The following is a 21,421-nucleotide window of genomic DNA, read 5'->3' on the forward strand; positions in this document are numbered from 1 at the left end:
AGGGCCGAGCCCCGGCCGTCTGCTGGAGGGAACCAGATGAAGGTCACGCGGTTTCCTTCGTGCGCTGTAGAGTCCTTCACTGCCATCAGGGGGCGCTGGTTGCTACGCCGACCTCTGGAAACTTGTCGTTATTTTACGTGTCTCTCTGGAGACTTCTGGAGAAGTTTAATGAACTTACTGGACAAGTCAGTAGAAAGTAAAAAGGTATGAAAGACATCAGCACAGTGTGAATGTGACCCCTGTGACCTTGTCCTTGACCCCAACCCAGATCCCATGACCCATAGACCCCCATACAGAGACCATTAATCTTCCAAAATACCTTCATGCCTATTACGTGGGTCCCTCAAGCTTCTCACCAGAGGCCCGCACTGCTAATCCACTTCTTTTTCAGTCAATTCCAATTCACCGTCCCTCGTCCTCGGCGCGTTTCATTTTTTATTTCTTTCAAATACGGAGCCGATGAATGGGATTCGTGAATCATGCGTGACGGCGATCTGACGGCGATCTGACGGATCTCGTCGGTGGCTTCAGATAAAAAAAGGTTCCCTTTTCTCGCTCTGGAGACGATTTGGTTTAATGAAAGAAAGAAAAGGAAAAAGAACAGCAGCTTCGCAGGGATTTAGCCGCTCGTCCAGGAATCTGTAAGACTCAACGAATGTCCACTCTGCTGGACGGGATGTGAAGGGTGTCGCCACAGCAAGCACAGGACATGTGCCACTCGAACACACGTGTGCGTGTGGGGGAGAGAGGGGGGGAGGCCGAGTGCACGCATACACAAGCACATGTGTGTGCTTTGGATCGGGGGGGCGGTTATTAGGGTGAGAATGAGTGATATGTGCCTGCAGGGGGGGCCGACTGCATCCACTCAGCGGCGTTCCCATTCGGACGCCTTAGCCCTCCACTCATAAAGCGTAGAGATCTTTTCTACTTAACATTAAAACCCAAACAAACACGTTTACTATGCGCTCCCACGTCCTCCGTTCTGGAGGGGGGGGGGGGTTGGGGCGTGTGAAAGGCTGGACCCCGCTCTGGTCGGGGGTTAGGGGGTTAGGGGGTTAGGGGGCTGCTAGGAAAGAAAAGAAGGCGATTAAAAGGACGGAAGAAGAAACAAACACGTGAACACAAAAAAAGTCAAACCTACCGCTCGACAACTCCAGTTGTTTCCAACGAATCAATCATTCGCTCTTTATCACCGCGCACATTCTCCAAGCTCCTCCGAGTGGAACAGATGCTGGGAGCTGCCGTCACAAAAGGGCTGCTGGTGACAAAAAAAAGAAGCGGGGACGTCAGCTGCTGAACCTCCGTCTCAAGTCTCCGTGATGTTCATTCGTTCACTTCGGTCCATTGAGAGTCAAACAGAACTTTTTTTTGGTGTCAAAATTGATCCGAAAACGTTTTATTCAGCAGCTGTTTGTACTCAAGGGTTCAAAACCAACGGGGCGGGGGGGGGGGGCGTCGCTGCGTCCTCTTCTTTTAATGTAAATGTTAATTTCATGTGTCGATACGATACTGTGAAACACAGGAAGTGGCTTTAGTGTGTGTGTGTGTGTGTGTGTGTGTGTGTGTGTGTGTGTGTGTGTTTTCTGAGCTCACGCTCAAGCGCACATTTGGGCGCCTCGTTGATTCGTGAATACTTTTCTTTTTCAGTCCCGATGTTTCACCCCAACATCTACGCCCCCCGACATGCCCCCACGGTAGTGGCTACGCGCTCCCTGGGCCGCCAGCCAGCGGCTGGCTTCCATTAGGCACGTGGAGCCGGTCCAGACCACATGGGCCAGAGAGGTAAACACCAGCAGCAGCGCCAGGCGGCGGCGGCGATGTTGACAAAACGTGTTTGCGGGAGAAGAATCCTCTGTTGAGGCTTTTCGGTGACGTCATCATGGCCGACGAGCAGCTTCTGAGGGTTGATAAGTGATTTCACGTTGAAGGACTTGAAGCCCTTAATTAGCCCCTGGCTGGGTGCCGATAAGCAGTCAATGGGGCCCAGAATGTGTGTTTGAAGGATCCAGTCAGGACGTCAAACGGATTCAGCGGCGAACGCCGTTACGACGAGGATCCACCACAGTGAAACCCGGGGAACAGAACTTCTTTTATTCCTCCTGATGATTTAATACTTTCACTTCTCTCTCCGTTCTGTTTGTTCTGATGTGACCCGAGACTTCCCGAACCGCTCCCACATCAGCTCCAAAGGGCCCGACCCACTCATCAGAGACTCAAATACACAACCGCAGAGTTATGTAGGCCACATACCTCAGATCCGTCGCCCTCATCGCTTCCCCCCCGCTTGCCCCGCTTGCGCGTTGGCCTCCAAACCACAAAAACGCGCCGCCGCTGGTTAACGTCACGTGGCCGTTTTGTAGCCTTTGATTCGGCGGAGGCCCCGCGGGTCAAACACGTGGCCGACTGGCTCCAGCAAGCCGGGGGCCACACGTCCAGATCGGACGGACTTAATTGCAGCGGTGACAGCGGCGGGATGGGACAGGAGGCGGCGAGGGGCTCGGATTAGGGACGATCAGCTGAGATGTGTCTGGGAGCCGGGCCAGCGGCACTGGAGGGAGAGTCCGAGCTGGAGAGCAAAATGCTCATTAAGAGTTGTTTGCTTTGGTCTGCTGGTGATTACGGGCCGAGAGTTTTTAAAGAAAACAAACATCGATAGCAGATCCGATTCCGCCGCTCCACGCTGTGCCAACCTGGATGATTGTCCCATAAGTCAACTGTGAGCCCGGACAGCAAAGGGGGTAAAAAGAGGGGGGGGGACAGGAAGACGCACATGGTCGCTCCTCGGGGAGATGGGAGGAGTCGTGAGGACGCAACATCTTTGTTTTGCTAAAGGAATAAATCCAAAGGGAAGTAGTTATTTTCTCATAGAGGTCTATGGGAGCAGAGGCGTCGCCCCCTGGTGGACGATAGAGAGAATGCAGGAGGTTTAACGCCGCTCAGATTTTTGTGTCGGAGCTGAACGGAGCAAAAATCGCCAAAAGCAGACTCATTAATGTTACATTCCACTGAGGCCAAAATGACCCGTTAAAAACGCCGCATTCTGTTCCCCGTAATTTAAACTTTCACTCAATAAACTCTTAAGAAAGGAATCATTTTCTCAACAACTTTTTATTTGCTGTTTCCTTCTAAAATTAATGAGAAGCTTTGCCCGTCCAACATTTTTTTTCCTTACTTTCATTTTCCAAAACCAGAAATGACCGTACGGCAGCGCGCCAACACAAATGGGAGGAAAGAGGAAAAAACATAAACGTTTTTTTTGTCTTAATCAGCATTTAAATGACTTACATTACTTATTTTTACTTTTTCTTAGAAAGATATTAAAATCATTAATCCGATTTTTTTAAATGGAGGAAATACCTGCTGCTGACCTCAAACCTGATTGGTTGGGAGAGACGTCCAAGTATGAGTGAAAAATCTGAATAATTCATCAGAAATCTTTGATTTATTCCAGAGAAAAACGAGACGAGTGACAGAAAGCAGAAAGAAGAGCGGGTTTCCTCCCCTCCACTCGCCGGGGAAACGGACCGGCTCCGCTTTCACCCCAGACCCCCTCACACAGGAAGCCGAAGGCCGGAAGAAGAGAAGCGAGAGCCGTTTATGAACCTTCCTGATGTGACAAGGTCCTCCAGAGTTCACGCTCTGAGCTACAGGGCCAAAGACAACACACACACACACACACACACCTGGGAAGGGGGGGTTGGAATCGTTATCCCCACCACACTGACTCTGTAGCAGCGAGTCCTCTACGGTGACGACTCATCAACGGGATGTGAATCCTGATGCATCTCTGAGGGGACCAGAGGACTCGAGCAGGCGACTCCTCTGGTCCCGTAGACGTGATGACAAAATGACGTCTGTCTGGATTTATTCCCTCAGTAAACATTGTAAACATAAGTTTATGGTCTCACTCTCTGGTTTAAAGTCTTCTTCAATACAGCATGGTGTTCATTTAGTAGATTTAACCTTTAGAATGTCTGATGGTTCGCTGAGTGGTTGGAACCATCAGTATCTTCAGTATATTGTGGATCCTTGTGGACCGCCTGCTCAGCATCAACGATCATCGGATCGCCGTAGAAACCCGACCAGGGAGCTAAACGTCCTCTCTGCGTTGCTCCTGATCCGTGACCCACTGGGTGGGACTGGTGCTCCAGACCATCCACAGCCCTCTGAGGGGGGGGGGGGGGGGGGGTGAATGGATAATGGGACCAACAGGCCGAAGAGTTTTAGTTACCAACAAAAAGATCATGAGCGCCATCTAGCGGAGGAGGGAGAGAAACTAAAACACTTTGAGGTTTTTCAGCTGCCTTCAAAGAATAAAGAAGTTGATGAAAGCTCATTTCCACATGTTGTAAAATTAAACATTAGAATTAGTAGTTTTAACAAACTTTTTTCTGTTAGGACCATCTTACTTTTTATTAGTTTGGTGAGTTTTGTACTAAAACTGTTCTCTATTCAATGGAATTTGAATCTAATAAAAAAAACATATGAAACATCTCTGATCTCTCCTAGAAGTTTGAACCATTTACCATCACAGACCAAGACGACACATTAACAAAAAGCCTTATTTATTGTTTAATAACACGAAGGAGACCATCCAGAGTCACTGACCTAAACGTCTATGATAGACTTCTGCTGATCAGCGATGATAAAGACAAGTTTATAAAAAGAAACATAGGAGGGTGGGGGGGGGGTGTCAACCTACAGGAGCTCGCCACTAGAGGGCGCCGCTGACAGAGTGAAGTGTTTCAGGCCTCACCTCCGCCCTCCTGTTTCTCCACGAGCTTCACCCTCAAGAGTCCCTACGGTCCGTTACGGCTCCGGCATCGAAACGCCGAGCTCCTCCACCCCCCCATCTCACTTCCCCCCCCACCCTGTCACTCTCCGGTCTCAGTCCACTGTGACGCCCTCGGGCAGCTCCACCACCACCGGCTCACACTCGTCCAGGTCCGCCTCAAAGTCCCAGCGGAACTTCTTGGTCAGGTGAGCTTTGAACTTCTCCGCCCTCTTGCGAAGAGTCCCGTCAACGCCGGGAGCCTCCGCGGACTGGAAGAAGTCCTGGGGGGGGAACCAATAATTATATATATGTATATATGTACACATATAATAATAATAATAATAATAATAAGACAATGCGTCAAATCATGACAGGATTTCTGGATCATTCTTCGGAACAACAATGGTTGTGATCTCTGAAAGCTTTGAGATCTCTCGCCCTCCCACCTGCAGCGTGGAGGTGAGGAAGTTGCTCTGAGACACGATGTCCACGAAGAAGTCGGGGGGGATTTCCCCCAGCTGGTGGTAGAGCACGCCGATGAGCCCCAGGTAGAGCTCCCTGTGCTCCCTCATGGCCCCCTCCGAGCGGCACAGCAGCGCCAGGAGGCTCTTCCAGTGCTCGAAGCACTCGTAGACGTTTCCGATCAGGAAGCACACGAAGGCGAACTGCAGCTCGCCTGAGACCAGAGGAGACAGGATGTAGTGCGTTTCATGCGCGGAACGGAGCGGCCGGCTGGCACCTACCCAGCAGGTTGAGCGGCTGCAGCTGGTGGTGCCTCTGCAGCACCGTCTCCAGGGCGTAGCTCTGGTCCAGGCTGCACTGGGTGACCTCGGCCGGCGTCGCCCCGGGCGGGTACTTCTTCTCGGGGATGACGGAGAAGCGCATCTCCGTCCCCTCCCTGGGCTTCATCCTGGGGAGCCGGTCCAGCCCCTCCCTCATGCTCTGGCACGCCGAGTCGTTCCTGGGCTGCTCCGCCCGGTCCTTGGTGTGCCGGAGCTGCAGCTCGGGGACCACGTCGCTGAAGGCGCACACCCGACCCGAGAGGGGCTGCAGGCCGCTCGCCACCTCCTCGCTGAGCCGGTCGGTGAGGGACACCCACTTCCTCATCACCTCGTACGGGTAGGGACCCAGGTGGGGGTCCAGGTCCCGCAGGGTCGCCCTGATGCGGCTCACCTCCTCCTCGTTCTGGGAGGCGGAGAAGTCCAGGTCCTCCTCCTTGGGGTCCCAGTTGGCCAGCAGCACGTCTCTGGGCTTGAGGCTGAGGAAGAGGCCCGTCTTGGGGCCCACCTCCCCGCCGCAGCCGGGGGAGTTGACGGAGCAGTAGTGGAGGAAGTGGAGGCCCGGCGGGATCATCTTCACGCCCTTGAAGCGGGGACCGACCTGCCAGCTCTTGCAGTCGATCCCCAGCTCCGTGCCCTGCGGGACCCCCAGCAGCACCAGGGTGGCCCCCTCCTCGAACAGCCTCCGGGCCACATCCGGGTCCATGTCCACGCTGCCGCTGCCGGCGGCCATGTCTCCTGATTCAGAGACAAAAACGGCCGTTAACGCTGCTTTTAAGCGCGCGTAGAACGGACGCGGTGAGAAAACAAAAGGGAACTAAACTATTTATTACAAAGTTTGAAGCGACATCCGGCTGAAATGTGTTAGAATTGCGGCGTTCTTTGCATTGTTTTTTTTTTACCGCGGCCGTACCTTGTGTAACGCTGGGCGGTTGTTGACGTTTCGCGTCGTCCGGAAGTGGTTTGGCCCGCGCTGTGCAGCGTGTCTGCGGCTCCGGGTGGAAACAGTTCCGCATTAGTAATCTGTAGTTCCTCTTCCATAGCAATAAAAGCCGATGCTTTTTATTTTTAAATATACCGTCATTTGCTCCTATTATTTTTATTACTTTCATTTTTTCGTTTATTATACTTGGTTGTTTTGCAGTGATTATGCGAATGTATTTGTTGAAGAACTATAAAAAAGCATCTATAGCACACAACACTATACTAGTGAAAATACAATAATAAAAAATAATGTTAATACCATTAACAAAATGATAAAATATTTTGTCATTACTTCTCCAATAATATAATAACCGTATAGAACAACCTTTAACATTATCAATGTAACTATGTCAGCACTGGGACGTACAAGTAGCAATCAGACATTTGAGAAAAGTTTATTATATGGCATCTGCTTCAAAATATTGAAGACAGAAGAACATGCGTATGAAGACCTACATATGTTTTACAGAGACAAAAACAATTGGTAAAACAAGAGAGACTTTGATAACCGTGCATATTCGGAGAGTATTTCAATGCCTTGAGGATATCTTTAGCTTATCTGTGGTTAACTGTTAAAATGAGGCGCAAGGTCGACATGCAGTCTGCTAGAGATTTAACACAGAACACAGAGAACTAGACCACGGTAAACATCCATGATCCGTGGGAATTCATTAGAGAATGGAGAAGGCAGCATGAGGCAGGAAAACATTTTCTACTTTGAGAGCATAAAGACACTATGAAGTTTCTGCCAACAGGTGATCAAGGCCTCCATAACTCTGATTAACCGGGTCCGCCTCCTCCTCTTTCCTTGTGTTTTCTGGACGGCTGAACAAGAGACTTTCTTCCCCTGAAAGAGACCAAGATGCAGTGCACTTAATCATTGTGTCAGTTTACAAGGGCGGTGGGAGGGGGGGGAGATAAACACAAATGAGTCGAGCTCTCGACACTCTCCTCACCAGATACTCCGGGCTGCAGTTGTGGACAATGAGCCGCTCCATGCTGGCCAGCGGCTTCTGCAGCGCCGACGCCTTCTTGCCGCTCCGCTGACACTTCATCTGCTGCGTCATTCCATAGATGGAAACCAGGATGCGACGGGCCTGCAGCCCACAACACCAGAAGAAACCAGCTTTATTATGAGATTATGAAAGCAAAGTGAGACGCAGTCTTTGCACAGATCAGTCCTGAGAACCTTCAACTGTGTGGTCGGCCATGGTTGTCTGGAGCAGCAGCATCTCCACAGCGTCAAGTAGCCCGAAAAATATGTGCTATATAAACGTAGTTTTATTGCGTGTCTGTAGGATTTCTTTCTGTGTGTATAATATGTCCTCGAGTTAATGTGAATTCTTGATTTGCTGTCTCTGTGTGCACTTTACTGCTTGTTGCTGAATGTGAATCCCCCGAGGGACTGAAGAAGGATCATCTCACCCTGTCCATGGTGCTGAAAGTGCACACGGGGGACATTTACCTTTCCAGAGGGACAAGCGTCTCTCACTTTGGAGGCGTTGAAAGGGCCAGTCAAATTCTGTAGAAAATGATTTTTAAAAAGGAGCGGAAAAATGATGGATAGTTGAAAAGATTTATGAAGGGACGACAGGTGGAAAACAATAAAACAGCTTCTCGAAGTCACATCACTCTCACGCTGAAACGGACTAACAAACTCACACTATGTCGTACAATTCAAAGAAAGTCACCTCTTATGTTGAGAACAATATCAACAAGTTACTTTTTTTCCTAAACAGAATGTTTGAGTACAGATCATTTAAAAAAAAAGAAAACGTTTGCACAAAATTTAAAAAGGAGTGAATGTCTAAATGAATCTTTGGGCGAAGGCCTCCTACCAGGTTCTGCAGCTCCACGAAGATGACCTGTCTGTAGGAGCCCAGGATCTCTTTGTAGTTACATCGACGTTTCGCGCACGCGTCGGCCAACAGGAGAACCGCCAGGACACGACGCAGTAGAGTTCCGCTCAGACGCTAGAAACGACAGAGAGCAGTTCCAGCACCGCGCGCAGAGGAGACGCTTTAACGTCGCGCGCTGCGCCGCGCGTCCGAACCCAAAAACCAAAGCGCGGCGGTGCGTAAGTGCGCGCTCACCATTTAGCACGTAATGCGGCAGGATGCGTTCAGAAGAGCGGAGCCATCTCGGTGCGAGGCAGCGGGATCCCGGGCACGTTTCCTTACTCTTCCCCGGGCGGGTAGCTGCACGCGACGAGGTGCTCGGCGGGCTCCAGCATCACCAAAGTCCTGAGTAAAAACCAGCCGCTGCTCCGGTGCGCGTCCCCGTCATGGATCGGTGGACGCCGCGTTTTGGGTTTCACCAAACTCCGAGCGGAAGGCCAGCTTGCAGCAATCAATCACTCCCCCGTTTGCTTTCGGTTTCGCCGCGCAGACAGAGGGGGGGGAGGGGGGGGTACAGTCGGGTTCATCCAAAGCACCTTGTACATTTGGTAGGCGGTAGGATTAAAAATGGATGTTGGTGGAGCCCCTCCAGAAAGCCCATAATACAATGATCCGGACTGGACCGGACCCCCCACCACCCCCCCAAAACAGGTAGAGCTACAGGAACCTCCATACAAAGAATACACACATTTTTCTTTTCTTTTTTTTTAATAAAGAGACTTGTTTGGTGGAAACAGACAATTGTGCAACGGACCTTGTTTCTTTGTTTATTGGATGCCAGTAAAAGTAATTTAACACATTAAACTACTGAGCTACATAGAAAAGGCCGATCAGTACTACGACATGAGACCTCATGCAAGTTTATGTACAACTTCTGAAAACAAATCTAAGAAAGAAAGAAAGAAAATTATGTGTTGGAAACAAACAGCTGATCCTCTCAGGAGTTCACTCCAAACTGTAAAAGGTGGATTTTGTTCCTTTTACACTTTTATCACCAAATTCACAAATACTCAAATTAAAAATGTTGACACTAAATCAGCAGAAAAATGAATCAATGTCAGAGTGAAAACAAATCAGGGCCATCGTTTGAATTTAAACCAAATAACGGATCACTTTGAAACCCCTTTGCTACGTCACCACAGCGCCACCTCTGCTCCACCCATTATTAGGCCGATGTCAGTAAACGAGAGTTGCCGAGATGCTCAGCATGGACGAGCACCAAAGACGTCGTGGGGCTTCATGCAACGTGCGACTGAGCGCACCTCTAAACGTACGTCGTCACTGATTGATCGGAGAAAACAGAAAAGGTGTCAAACACACACACGCGCACAAAAAAAAATCTACCTTCACAGGCAGCGAGGGCCTCTCGCTGCTCTGGTCTCAGTTTAGAGGTGTGTCTTCCCACTCAAAACTGCTGCAATCATTGAGTCCGTAAATCAACATTTTGCCTCCAGACGAAGTCGGCCAGGTTGATTTACAGATTCACGAATCAATGAGGTGTTTCTCTCGAGTTATTTGGGAAGCCATTCACACAACCCCCCCCCCCCCCGTTGTCCGGGTGAGTCCCCGGGTGCAGCTGGACGCCAGAAGAGCACGCGGCTCATGTAACACGTGAGCGAGTGTTTGCCGGAAGGTGGTCTCAGGAAACCTTGATGAAACAAGAGTCCTCGGAGGAGGAAACAGAGCTGCAGGGGTCATCGGGGGCCGAGGAAGTCGCCTCCACACAAAAGGAATCGGGATTATGAAAAACTTGAATTGTGACATTTGCAGAAAATAAGCTCAGTTGTTACACAGGTTTGTGGTATTTAGACGTTTTGTGCTTCCAGGTGATCTTCAGGAATGACGTCACCAGTCAGATCAGTGAGTGTAGACGAGGCCGTGAGTTCGGTCAAATCTTTGCAGAAACATGAAAGACATTAAAATTCAGCAGAGGAGGTCTTACTGCCCTGTAGCTGCACACCAGTGGTTTGGGTGAAAATCGGCTGCTTTGTTTTCACGGTGACACTGAACCGTCTCTGCTGACGCTTCAGACTGTGATGCTCTTCAGTGGAAAAACAGACCTGGAGACGGCGGAAAGGGACGTGCGAGACACTGTCTCACAGCTCCAGGTCCTCCAGGTGTTTTCAGTCCAACCTGCCCCCCTCCCCTCCCCCCGATCTTTAGAAGGTGTTCTTGATCTTGCCGGCCACCCCCGCTAATATCTCCCCCGTCTTCTTCTGCCAATTCAGGACGTGTTTGGACTCGGCGCACCACAGCTCGCCGTGGCGAGGCTCCGCGTTCTCGCAGCGCTTTCGCACCTCCTCCTGCTGCTCCTGGTGGGGCGAAAAAACACGGACATGGTTAGTGCATCCACACCAGTGTTCATTTTGGCAGCTAGTTTAGTCTTTAGACGAAAAAGGAATATTAGTTTTAGTCACATTTAGTCATTTTAATCCTTCTTAGTTTTAGTCTAGTTTTCGTCAGACTAAAATGTAATTAGTTTTAAACTCCTTTTCTTCCCTTCTCAGGCCCAGGGACTCCCTGTGTTGTGTCTATAACTGCATAACAGTCTAGCTTGCAGTACTTGGTGGTCCATTAGATGTCCCTCCTAGGACAGGTCGATAAATGTCCCTCCTAGGACAGGTCTATAGATGTCCCTCCTAGGACAGGTCTATAGATGTCCCTCCTAGGACAGGTCTATAGATGTCCCTCCTAGGACAGGTCTATAGATGTCCCTCCTAGGACAGGTCTATAGCAGGTCGGTAAACGTCTTGACTCGCGGCCACAGTGGGTTGTAAAATGTGACGGAGGAGCCGGGCCAAGAACAAGTGGTTGAAGTGTTTGTGTGAGCGAATATAAATGACATGTGAAAAATCATTATATGATTTTAACAAATAGCAAAGCATTTATTTATAAGGCAATTTAACAAATTGGCAAAGGTGTAACAAGTTCATGAGGACCAGGGATCTAAACGCAACACTTTGTTGTCTTTGTCTGTTTACTTGCAGTGCTTTTGACACTTGATGGTCCTTGATTGTTTCCACTGTCCCAACTAAAGAGACCTTAACGTCCTACAATCGGTGCAATACATTATTTACATTTACAATACATTGCCGGTCTGTTGTCTGTTACAAAGTATCGTGACTTCGTCAACCACCAACAAGTTCGTCTCGTCAACAAAAGTGAGATTTAGTCATAGTTTTTATTTTTTAAGATCGTTTTCGTCACGTCTTAGTCATGGAAACATTTTCGTCATAGTTTTCGTCGACGAAATTAACACTGATCCACACACACGCGTGTGTGTTGACCTATAAACATGACAACGTGTTTTAGTTCACAGTTCCCTTTACTTCCTTATCATTGGTATTGTGTGTTTTGTGGAGGAGAACCGCATGTAGAGTTTCTGATGGTTTGAATAGTTTTTTTGATCTGTTGCAGCAGCAGCAGCTCTTAACGAGGCTCGACTGTTCGATCGGAGCGTCTTACCTCGGTGCCGTGCTGCTGCTCAAACTTGTAGAAGAGCGCCCAGGCGTCTCCGAGGTCCGGCTCGATCTTCACCGTGCGCAGGAACCACTCTCTGGCTTTGGTGATCTTACGCTCGCTCCAGAACAACCTGCCGCGTGCGAAAAACACAAGAGGAATAAGCAACAACATTAGGTCATCCCTGAGGGGGCAGCGCATTCTCAAGGATGGCGTCGTACTTGGCCACGGCGAGCAAGACGTGGGGGTCGTGTTCACACTTCTTCAGAGCGTCCACGCTCTTGGTCTTCCTCTGGGGCCGCGCCTCCAAAAACACCGCCTCCGCCCACAGGATGCCTAGCAGGAAGGAGACTCTTTAGACCATGGACACGTTCAGGGGGTGGGGGGGGGTCGTTGTGGAAGACCATCGCTCACCTGAATTGGGGCACTCCTGCAGGGCTTTGGCCATCAGCGTGTTGGCGATGTTCTTCAGTCCCGCACGGAACTCCAGCCTGACCGACTCCAACCTGGTGGACGGGATCATTTCACACTTATTTTACATCGTCTTAAAACTTGGGAGGGACTTTGACAGGAAGGGCGGGGCTCGGCGAGGGGGCGCGGCCGTCACTCTCACCACAGATCGGGGCTCTGGGGGTTCTTGAGTCGAGCCTTCTCCAGGATGGCTCTGGCCCTGGTCAGCTGTCCCACGCGCTCCTCCAGGCGGGACAGCAGCAACCACAGGCCGCTGGAGTGGGGACACTTCTTCAACTGCGGCAACAAAAAGGGACACTTTCATCAAAGACACCTGGACTAACGGGTCTTTAGAGTCCCCCGTGGAGACGGACGCTCACCCCTTGGTTGTAGGCCTCCCGGGCCTTGTCCATGTTCTCACACTGCTCTTCTATCTGGCCTCTCATCATCCAGAGTTTGGGGAAGTCCTCGTAGTGTTTCAGAGCCTCGGTGCACAGCTCCTGGGCTGCTTCGATGTTGCCCAGCACCCACTCCAACTTCACAGACTTCATAAACACCTGGAGAAGAAGAAGAGACAGGAGCCTTTAAATCCCCATGCGCTCCTCGTATTCAAACACACGATTACACAACGCAAATACCGGACCGGCATTCACACGTCTGCATGACAAGACCTCCAACGGCCTGAGCGCTGCCTCAGAGCCGCCGAGCGGAGTTCTTATCGCTCAGGACCATCGGGGTCTGAGTCACGTCTGTCGGATGGTACAACAGCGATGATAAGCGGGAGCGCCGCCAGGTCCCCCGACAGAGCGATCGCTTACAGCAGAATGCCGACAGGCCCCGACCTGAGAGGACGGCTCCCCGCTGTTAAACACAGTAAACACGTTTCACCAAGACAGCTCGACAACGCGCGCCGCAGCTCCGGCGTCGAGGAGATTAAGGTGTCTGCAAAGAGAAGGAGGTCGCAGGAGGACACCAGAGTGTTTAATACGTCACCAATCTTCCTCGGGGGGGGGGGGGGGGGGAGATCAACACGGCAGAAGACGTTTATTTGATTATTCGATCGGTGTTACAATCCAAAAATCGATTGATGAAACATGGTTTTGTTAAACTAGCAGACATGGGGAAAATTGTTACTCATCTAGCTGATATGTAAAGTGTCCCCACTTACACAATTCCCAAGAAATTATAACACGAGTATATGTTGGACAATACAAACCATTTTCCCCTCAACATCTGTATCCTAGCGAGGTCCCTTCCTTAATATTACTGTAGGAGCCATACATTGGGTTTGATTATTTCTTCTTTCCTTCCACATTGTTGGTATGTGCACGTGTGGTGTGACGTCATTTGCATCTACGACACCATAAGGGTGTGTGGTGTGTGTATATTAGCGTGTGTCTGTTCACCTGTGGGGCGGGGCGGGTTGTTTGGAGCGTGGCTGCAGGGTCAGCATGGGGAACAAACCATCTTTTGACCGTCGCCGTCATCGTCACAGTCACTGGAGTAATTATTGTCACTACGAAGTTTTATGCACTGTTTTCTCCTCTCTTGACCGATGAGAGGCATCTATCAAGTAAGTGATTGGCGTGTATTCTTTATGCTGGTTAAACGGAGTAATAAACATGATAGTTTCCTTTGTGTATAAGCCGATATAATTACAACTAAATGCTGGTTTCCAACCATCACCATCAAAATAACCCAGTTCTGCCTCCTCACTCTGCTGGTTCTGAACGGGTTTCGGGTCCCTCACTCACCCTCGCTGTCGGGGCGCTGCTGCGGGCCTTCGCCAGCAGGCGACGGGCTCTTTCATACTCGTTATTCTCAGACTCCAGCTTGACAGCAGCCAGCCAGATCTCCTCACTGTTCGGGTTAGCCTACGGGGGAAGGGGGGGGGGGAGAAGAGCGTGAGAAACAGAGGCTGGTACGTTGACAATCAAAGGCTGAATCGTCGTCGTCGCCGTCGTCACCTGGAAGGCGAGAGCCAGGATGCTTCTGGCGGCGGGCACGTCCTCGGCCAGCCACTTGGACTTGGCCCCCATCAGCCACAGGACCTCCGCTTTGGGACAGTGAGCCACGGCCCTCTGGAGGAGGGCCTCCAACGACTCCCTGAGAGACGGAAGCAGCGCGTGGGACGGTTAGAAGACGCAAGCGGAGTGTTACCAGCTGATGGCTGGAGGGCGAATCCGAACCCCCTCAGCTCGGGGAGCCGGCGGCTCACCTGGTGCCGTTGTTCTTCTCAAAGTAGGCGGCTCTGAGCCAGACGCTTTTTTTACTGGGGAACACCTGCAGAGCGTGAGCGTAGATGGCCCGGGCGCACTCCAGCGCGCCGTGGGACACGCACTGCAAACACAAAGGACAACTGCTCAGTTATTGATGAGCGGGGAACGACAGCGGTCCTACGGGATTATTTAGCTCCTCTATCAGAGCAGGTCCACGGTGCAGGTTGTTAAACGGCGCTTCTAAAAGCCGACGTGAACAACAGACAGCGTTGGGCGAGACCGAAGGACCCCTTTGGGCGTCGCAGTGGAAATAAAGCGCGGCTCACGCTGTCTGAATCCTCCATCCACGTGTGTTTGCAATCCTCCTCCTCGATGCCGATGCCGATCACGGCCCTGATCACGGCCTGGCAGGTCGCCACGCTGCCCGCTTTGTCACACTCCTCTGCGTCCTGCAAAGACCAGAACGAAGCGTTTAGGAACAGACCCTGAGGACTTGCAGAGCATAGATGATCAGATAGATTTCAGAGGTCTGCGGATGGTGTTGTGGTGAGCGTACGCCTTGATGAACCCGCTACATTAAAGTAGCACCAGGAGAGGAAACGGTAAAGGGGGGGGGGGGGGGGGGGGGGTGTAGCAGAGGTCCGTGACTGCAAAACAACTGCAAACTGCAGAAAAAAAACTGAGCGTCAGGCGCGGCGCTGGCTCGCGTTCTGTAGCACTCACAAGAAATAGCTGAGTGAAGCATTTTCCAAAATGTGCTGGCTTTCTATCAAACACGTGACGCATTCTGCACTTCGCCAACAACAACGTTAGAAAGGACGTGCATTCGGATCAGTCGGTGCTTTATTGAAGATCAACGGTTGCTCTTGATTTCAACTACAGGATTCACCCCAACTTTCATCCACATTACCGATGTCAGTTGCAGCATAAAGCATCTGTTAAAATGTCTCCATCGGAGGCCTTGTTACTGAAGTGACGCTTTGGATCTAGAGACGCAATCAAAGAGCTGAATGAAGAGGAATCTCGTGGGAATGTGGATCTTTCAGGTCAATTTGAGGAGTGTTTCTGATTCGCAGGTTCCAGGTTCTACCCAAAGCGTGGAGCTCGGACTGCTTCGATCCCGTCTTCACAAAATCTCGGTCCACCTTCAGCTCAGGCAGCAGGAAACCAGCCTCCCCCGTTCTCTCCTTCTGGGAAACCCACCTGTATCCACTGCTCTCTGTTGATCTCCACGCCGTTGGCGCGTAGAGAGGTGATGGCCCTGTCGATGATCTTGTCCACCATCTGAGTGTTGAGGTTGGCCTCCTCCAGCTTGGCGGCAGTGATCCAGATGTGGCGATCGGTGGGGATGTTTTCTCGGGCCTTGTTGAGGACGCGCCGGGCGTTCTCGTACGTCTCCAACCGGGCCAGCGCCAGCCACAGCTGCAGAGAGCGGAGACAGATCGGATGCAGACAAAGCTGCAACGGTGGCGGTATTTATTTTTTGGGGGGAGGGGGTGGCAGCCGGGCGTACCTCCACGCTCGTAGGGCAGCACTCCACGGCTCTGCTGAGCATGATCCTGGCGTCCTCCGGCTCCTCCAGCTCCACGGCCGTCTTCCACAGCCGAACCGACTTGGACACGTTCTCCAGGGCTAGAAGGGGGTCACATTACACGGGGGTCACACTTCGCTGACACCAGGTGGCTCCTAAAGATGGTAACCAGGGGAACCTACTCTAAAAAAAACACAAACCAGCCCAATTTTAAAGAATGAGGAATATATGCGAGTCCGTATTGTCACCTCATATTATCCAGAGATATATGTTCAATAAAAAAAAAACAATTGACTCGTGTCATTGAAAACACACATTCTAAATGCATTCAGGGCCATTCTCTCCAATTCACCCCACCAGCTAAACGATATCAATTTAGTTTGTGAGCAGGAAAGACAAATGGATTTTGCCCGTAGAAACTAAACACCAAACAGCATTTCCTGCAACAGCAGCTCAGAAAGTGTGGGAAGTGTAACAGAGAGAAGTAGAGCAACGGCCACTAAACATGTAGAGGCGGAGAGAGCTCGTCCACAGAGGAAGCTCCACATCCATCTCTGTCAGCGGGGTATGCTGCTGGGAAAGAGGGTGCGCGTTTGTGTGTACGCATGTCGGGGCATCGACACCATGGTTCAGGGCGTCTGGCCTTGACGAGAAGCCAGAACCCCAGCTGCAGAATGTTACGCTTCATTAAATCTCCTATGCGATCACAAGCTTGCTTTTAAGAGGCCGTGGAAGGGAGGGGGGTGTTCCTCTTGGCGGGGGAATCGTTACGTATTCTTTCACGTATGCTGAGGAGGCAAAAAGCACTCTGACATTGCAGCATATATATATATATATATAAATGTGTATTTGTGACATTATCTGCGAGCCCCACCCTTCCTGAGGACTCGTTTCTTGGCCCTCATGTCCGTCTCCAGCTCTGCAGCTCTGATGTAGATGCGGACGGACTGCGGCAGGTGGCGGACGGCCTGGGCGACCACGGCTTTGGCCGTGTCGCCGGGCTGAAGCCGGGCCGCCTCCAGCCACACGTCCTCACTCTGGAGGGGCAAAAGAGAAAAGGGCGGAGTTATCAAATGTATTCTATATTCTTTATGTTTAATGGATATATGTCTCTAAAGTTGATGCAATGCGGTTGCCACAGTCACCCATAGGTTCTAAAACATTAACTTCCCATTCAAGGATTAGTAAAGTAAGTCTCTCAGACCAACTCCGTATCCATCCGCCTTCCCTGCCAACCCAAAAGATGAAACATCCTCGTCCACCATCCTTTACCTTAGGACACATCTCGGTGCCTTTCATGATCAGGTTCCTGGCCACCTGCAGTTTGCCGGTCACCTCCTCCAGCCTGGCGGAGGCAATCCAGGCCGGCGGGTGATGAGGGTTGGTTTCCCGCACAGATTTCAGCAGCAGACGAGCCTTCTTGATGTCACTGAGAAAGCAAAAGGTGCACCATCAGACACGCAGCTCATCGACACAAAACACACCCTGTCACCAGCGTGTCTCTACCTGATGTCTCCGCCATGCGTGGGGATCATGGAGTTGAGATCCGTCAAGTAACCTTTGGGGTCCACCACCGTCTGTCCGCTCACGGAATCAGACACCTGGAGGTCGATTAAAAGGCCGAAAACAAGATGAGAGAAATGACTCCGGTGTCCCTACATGGAGAGTACGAGCCACCGAGCGCGGGCGAAGGGCGGCCGTGGGTTACCTGGCTGAGCCTCATATCCATGAGTGTGTTCCTGGCCTGACCGATCTTCCTCATGTCCAGCTCTCCGGTCCCCGGCGTCATGCTCCCAGGGTACGGCGTGCTCAGACCTCCCAGCTGGTGGAGAGAAGACAAAGATATTACGACATGATGAGAAGGCTCATGAAACATGGGATCATATGAGACTTTTCTGAGCAGCGTCGAGTCGGAACAAGACTCTCAAAACGCTGCAGGACTGAAATATGCCGTGCACTGAATCCATGGTAATAACTGATTATAACCACTGATCACCGTTTAAGAGAGAAACTATGGTAACGTTTAATGTGGCTTTTTTTTGTGATCAAATTTTTTTGTGATTTTCAGATATGCATTAAAAACCAACCATCCATTATCATCAATAAACATACACATATAGACACATACCCATACGTAGATATGCACACACACACATATATGCACAAACATACCCTCATATACACACATGCATACACCGACATACACTCACATCCACTTCAATAAAATACGGACAGAATAGTAAATCATTTTTTAAATGATGGATTTTTGAACTATGGCCAAAACCTTTTTGCGTAACGGATTTAGTGAGAAAGTCTCCCCCGGTGCCAACTAGATGTTTGTGCCAAATTTGTAAGTGAAAGAAATTGGGTGAAATTATCTGAGTCAACCACTCAAGTTTGTTACTTCTAAGCACCTTTTTCAAATTCCTGCTTAGTTCCATTATTTATTGAACACACTGCAATAAATGTTCACGCTGTGCACAGATTACATGACTACACAAAGAGAATCCAGTGAGGAATCGTGGCTCCTGCAGGCGCACGCTGGAACTACACCTTGTGTTTTCAGTGACGTGTGGTCCGTGTTGATGTCTACACTATGCAGATGTGTGATGTCACATTTGCGTGCATACTGACCCCTTGCAGAGGGTCAACGCTGGTGTGGTTCTCTCCGGTCTGCAGGTGTTTGGAGAAGAAGCTGTCGGGGACGGGGGTGAGTTTCTCATGGCGGGGATTTCTCTGCCGCTTATTCCTGGCATCTCCCACCTCGGGGATGCTCAGCCACTCCTCCTCTGACACCTCTGACAACTTTCTCTGTGAAGGGATGGAAAATAAGGATAACATATGAATGAAATAAAACACAGATAGAAAAATCTTAAGCTTAAAGGAATACATGGGACATGGAACTAAAAGCTGGACAGATATGAGTGAAGATAAAACAAAACAGTTTGATGGATCAACTTGGAATGGTAGAACTGTAGACAAGATGCGTGTAAAGGCTTACTTGTAGAATTCTATTTAAAAACAAGTCACATGGTGTCGCCACACAGGTTTGTCCTCTATTTTTCATGCAATATGGTACCTTTAGATCTGAAAACTGTTGCTGGATTTTGGGTCGCTCCATACGGTATTTCTCGATTTCCTCCTTTTCTCTCAGCTCCCTGAAAACAAACCAAACATTCAAAACCGCATTCGCATGCAGAATGAAGAAAGTTGGATATCACACAGACAAGACTCAGGTGGGAAAAAGACTCATTTATTATTGACCTTCTTTCTTTGCGCCTTTCATCCATCCTCTTGTCCAGTGCTGCGTATATTGCATCTGCTTCCTCGTCATCTTTCTCGTAGGGCCCACTGGAGAACAAGCTTCCTGCATATCCATTAAACTAGAGGGAAAAAAAAACAAATGATGTCATTAGAATGAACACATTATCATAAAGACTGGGTTATTTTCTGGTTAATGGATAAAGTCCTTGCAAACAGCCCAACAATGAATATCAACATCAAAGTAAAGCCAAAAACATGATAACCACCTCGTCATAATTTGTGTCGTTCAGATCTTCCTCTTCGTCCTCCTGGTTCTTTTTCATCTGGTCCCCAACCGTCCTTTTCCCTGGCGGCGCATGTCGGTCATCCACTGGATCGTTGGCATCTCGAGCCGGACCGATATCAGACCGGGTGGTGAAACCAGTGGCACTGAGGAGGAGAAATTCATTTCAGCTTGACTGACATAAACTTGTGATAAGTATTCACTGGGATTTTCCTCTATCCACACAACCAGGATGAAGGACACTTGAGAAGTTTATACTTCATACATTGAACAATTTTTTTAATCGTTGGCTATTAAACCAACAAGATACTTTTAACATTAGCTATGTGACAAACATAAGTTCACTTTACACAACAAATTCTGTGTCAAAAAGAAATAGAATTTACTAATTGAAATGCCTGCTATTTTTAAAATTAGTTAATTGTGACACTACAGGAGAATAACGTGTCAATGCCACCATTGTTGATAAGATGATTATTTATATAGCAGATTTTACACGGATTGCGTAATTAGCTAAAACAGTACAGAATCAGAATAGAATACATAGAGAATCTTCCCTTTCATGTCAAATAAATGTAGTGATAAAAGTAATGGAAATGAGTTATGCAATTAGCACTTAATAAAACAAAACAGAAAATCAAGTGATGAATAAAAGCTGGAAAAAAATTGAAATTGAGAAGAAATAAATGAATCCATAAAGGATCACATGTTAGCGAGCCAATATCTTCGTTCAACTATTTAGTTAACATCCGGTAATAGTAAATAAAATGATGCGATGTCTTCTTACTTCAACTCAGATGACAAACGAGTCGTATTAAAACGTAAAGGCCTTAAGTTGGACCCACAAACTTCATCTATCCGGCTTCCTCTAGCTACTGGCTAGGTTCCCTTAGCTTACTGGCTAGCTTCCTCTAGCTACTGGCTAGGTTCCCTTAGCTTACTGGCTAGCTTCCCCTAGCTACTGGCTTAGTTCCCTTGGCTTACTAGCTAGCTTCCCCTAGCTACTGGCTAGGTTCCCTTAGCTTACTGGCTAGCTTCCCCTAGCTACTGGCTAGCTTCCCTTAGCTTACTGGCTAGCTTCCCTTAGCTTACTGGCTAGCTTCCCTTAGCTTACTGGCTAGCTTCCCTTAGCTTACTGGCTAGCTGCGAAGCTACTGTTAGCGCGCTAGCTAAGCGTGTTAGCTTACCCTCTGCCCAGACCGGGAACATAGCCCAGCGGAGCGGGCATCCCCAGAAACGGCTTCTTCTTCTTCCCCATCAGCGGAGAGGCGATGGGGATTATCGGGGGCCCGCCGCCAGCCCCCGCCGCCCCTGCGCCTCCCGCGGACGACTTGGAGACCAGTTTAGGTCCTTGTTTTATCCCCGTGCTGGCCATCTTTTCGTTTCTCCGACGACGAGGAGGCCAAACTGCCGGATAAACAACAGTCGCACTTCCGCTGGCGGCAAGCGGTGACCCCTCCGCGTCACTTTGCGTCACGACGCGTCACGGCGCGTCACCACACGTCACCACGCGTCTGTTGGTGCTGGTAACAGCGCCTCCCGCAGGACAGGCGGGCGTTTGTTTACGTCGCCTTCTCTCAGGATGTTCATGTCGATCTAAATCGTCGATGTGACCCGTAAAAGGGGCCCGTTTCACACACCTCACGCTGCAATGGTGTTATTATCCCACTTCCATAGGATAGTTATCATGTTTGTAAAAACATTAGTTTTCCAGGGAAGCCACATGGAGGCGCCACATCCTGACAAATAAAATGCCTTTTAAACTGTTGCAATCAATCAT

The 21,421-nt window shown here is 49.8% G+C and overlaps 3 protein-coding genes across 3 annotated transcripts; all 3 read right to left on the minus strand.

Annotated features, from left to right (window-relative positions):
* Positions 1-4,548: 4,548 nt before the first annotated feature.
* Positions 4,549-6,610, minus strand: aar2 (AAR2 splicing factor). Its single transcript, XM_040194058.2, has 4 exons — positions 6,467-6,610; positions 5,518-6,291; positions 5,221-5,450; positions 4,549-5,055 (listed from the first exon to the last, which is right to left on the minus strand). Exons 1-4 carry the CDS (start codon positions 6,567-6,569, stop codon positions 4,888-4,890), a joined length of 1,275 nt encoding a protein of 424 aa, XP_040049992.2. The 5' UTR covers positions 6,570-6,610; the 3' UTR covers positions 4,549-4,887.
* Positions 6,611-6,916: 306 nt separating this feature from the next.
* Positions 6,917-8,928, minus strand: LOC144383646 (uncharacterized). Its single transcript, XM_078081972.1, has 5 exons — positions 8,631-8,928; positions 8,376-8,510; positions 8,003-8,059; positions 7,494-7,634; positions 6,917-7,384 (listed from the first exon to the last, which is right to left on the minus strand). The coding sequence occupies exons 1-5, from the start codon at positions 8,631-8,633 to the stop codon at positions 7,250-7,252; spliced, it is 471 nt and encodes a 156-aa protein (XP_077938098.1). The 5' UTR covers positions 8,634-8,928; the 3' UTR covers positions 6,917-7,249.
* Positions 8,929-9,124: 196 nt separating this feature from the next.
* prpf6 (PRP6 pre-mRNA processing factor 6 homolog (S. cerevisiae)) lies at positions 9,125-21,101 on the minus strand. Its single transcript, XM_040193706.2, has 21 exons — positions 20,829-21,101; positions 19,625-19,787; positions 19,359-19,477; positions 19,174-19,252; positions 18,729-18,905; positions 17,803-17,916; positions 17,601-17,695; positions 17,367-17,523; positions 16,969-17,131; positions 16,077-16,195; positions 15,767-15,985; positions 14,890-15,012; positions 14,563-14,684; positions 14,312-14,450; positions 14,099-14,218; positions 12,725-12,901; positions 12,508-12,641; positions 12,309-12,400; positions 12,116-12,230; positions 11,901-12,027; positions 9,125-10,747 (listed from the first exon to the last, which is right to left on the minus strand). Exons 1-21 carry the CDS (start codon positions 21,014-21,016, stop codon positions 10,595-10,597), a joined length of 2,895 nt encoding a protein of 964 aa, XP_040049640.1. The 5' UTR covers positions 21,017-21,101; the 3' UTR covers positions 9,125-10,594.
* Positions 21,102-21,421: the final 320 nt, after the last annotated feature.

The sequence above is a fragment of the Gasterosteus aculeatus genome, chromosome 2, assembly GCF_964276395.1.
Source record: "Gasterosteus aculeatus chromosome 2, fGasAcu3.hap1.1, whole genome shotgun sequence".
Classification (NCBI taxonomy): domain Eukaryota; kingdom Metazoa; phylum Chordata; class Actinopteri; order Perciformes; family Gasterosteidae; genus Gasterosteus; species Gasterosteus aculeatus.

Bases quoted from the DNA above. Each gene is read 5' to 3' on its own strand.
- prpf6 (XM_040193706.2), bottom strand. From the start codon at position 21,016: ATGGCCAGCACGGGGATAAAACAAGGACCTAAACTGGTCTCCAAGTCG. The intron at 12,902-14,098 runs GTGAGTGAGGGA...CTTCTTCTCCAG, and splicing joins GCAGCGCCCCGACAGCGAGG to GTGTTTATGAAGTCTGTGAA. The intron at 12,231-12,308 runs GTGAGCGATGGT...CCTTCCTGCTAG, and splicing joins GCAGGAGTGCCCCAATTCAG to GCATCCTGTGGGCGGAGGCG.
- LOC144383646 (XM_078081972.1), bottom strand. The intron at 8,060-8,375 runs GTAGGAGGCCTT...CATTTTCTACAG, and splicing joins TCGTGGAGCTGCAGAACCTG to AATTTGACTGGCCCTTTCAA. The intron at 7,385-7,493 runs GTGAGGAGAGTG...GGTCTCTTTCAG, and splicing joins ACTGCAGCCCGGAGTATCTG to GGGAAGAAAGTCTCTTGTTC.
- aar2 (XM_040194058.2), bottom strand. From the start codon at position 6,569: ATGCGGAACTGTTTCCACCCGGAGCCGCAGACACGCTGCACAGCGCGG. The intron at 6,292-6,466 runs GTACGGCCGCGG...TCTCTGAATCAG, and splicing joins ACCGCCCAGCGTTACACAAG to GAGACATGGCCGCCGGCAGC. The intron at 5,056-5,220 runs GTGGGAGGGCGA...TTCCCCCCCCAG, and splicing joins TCCTCACCTCCACGCTGCAG to GACTTCTTCCAGTCCGCGGA.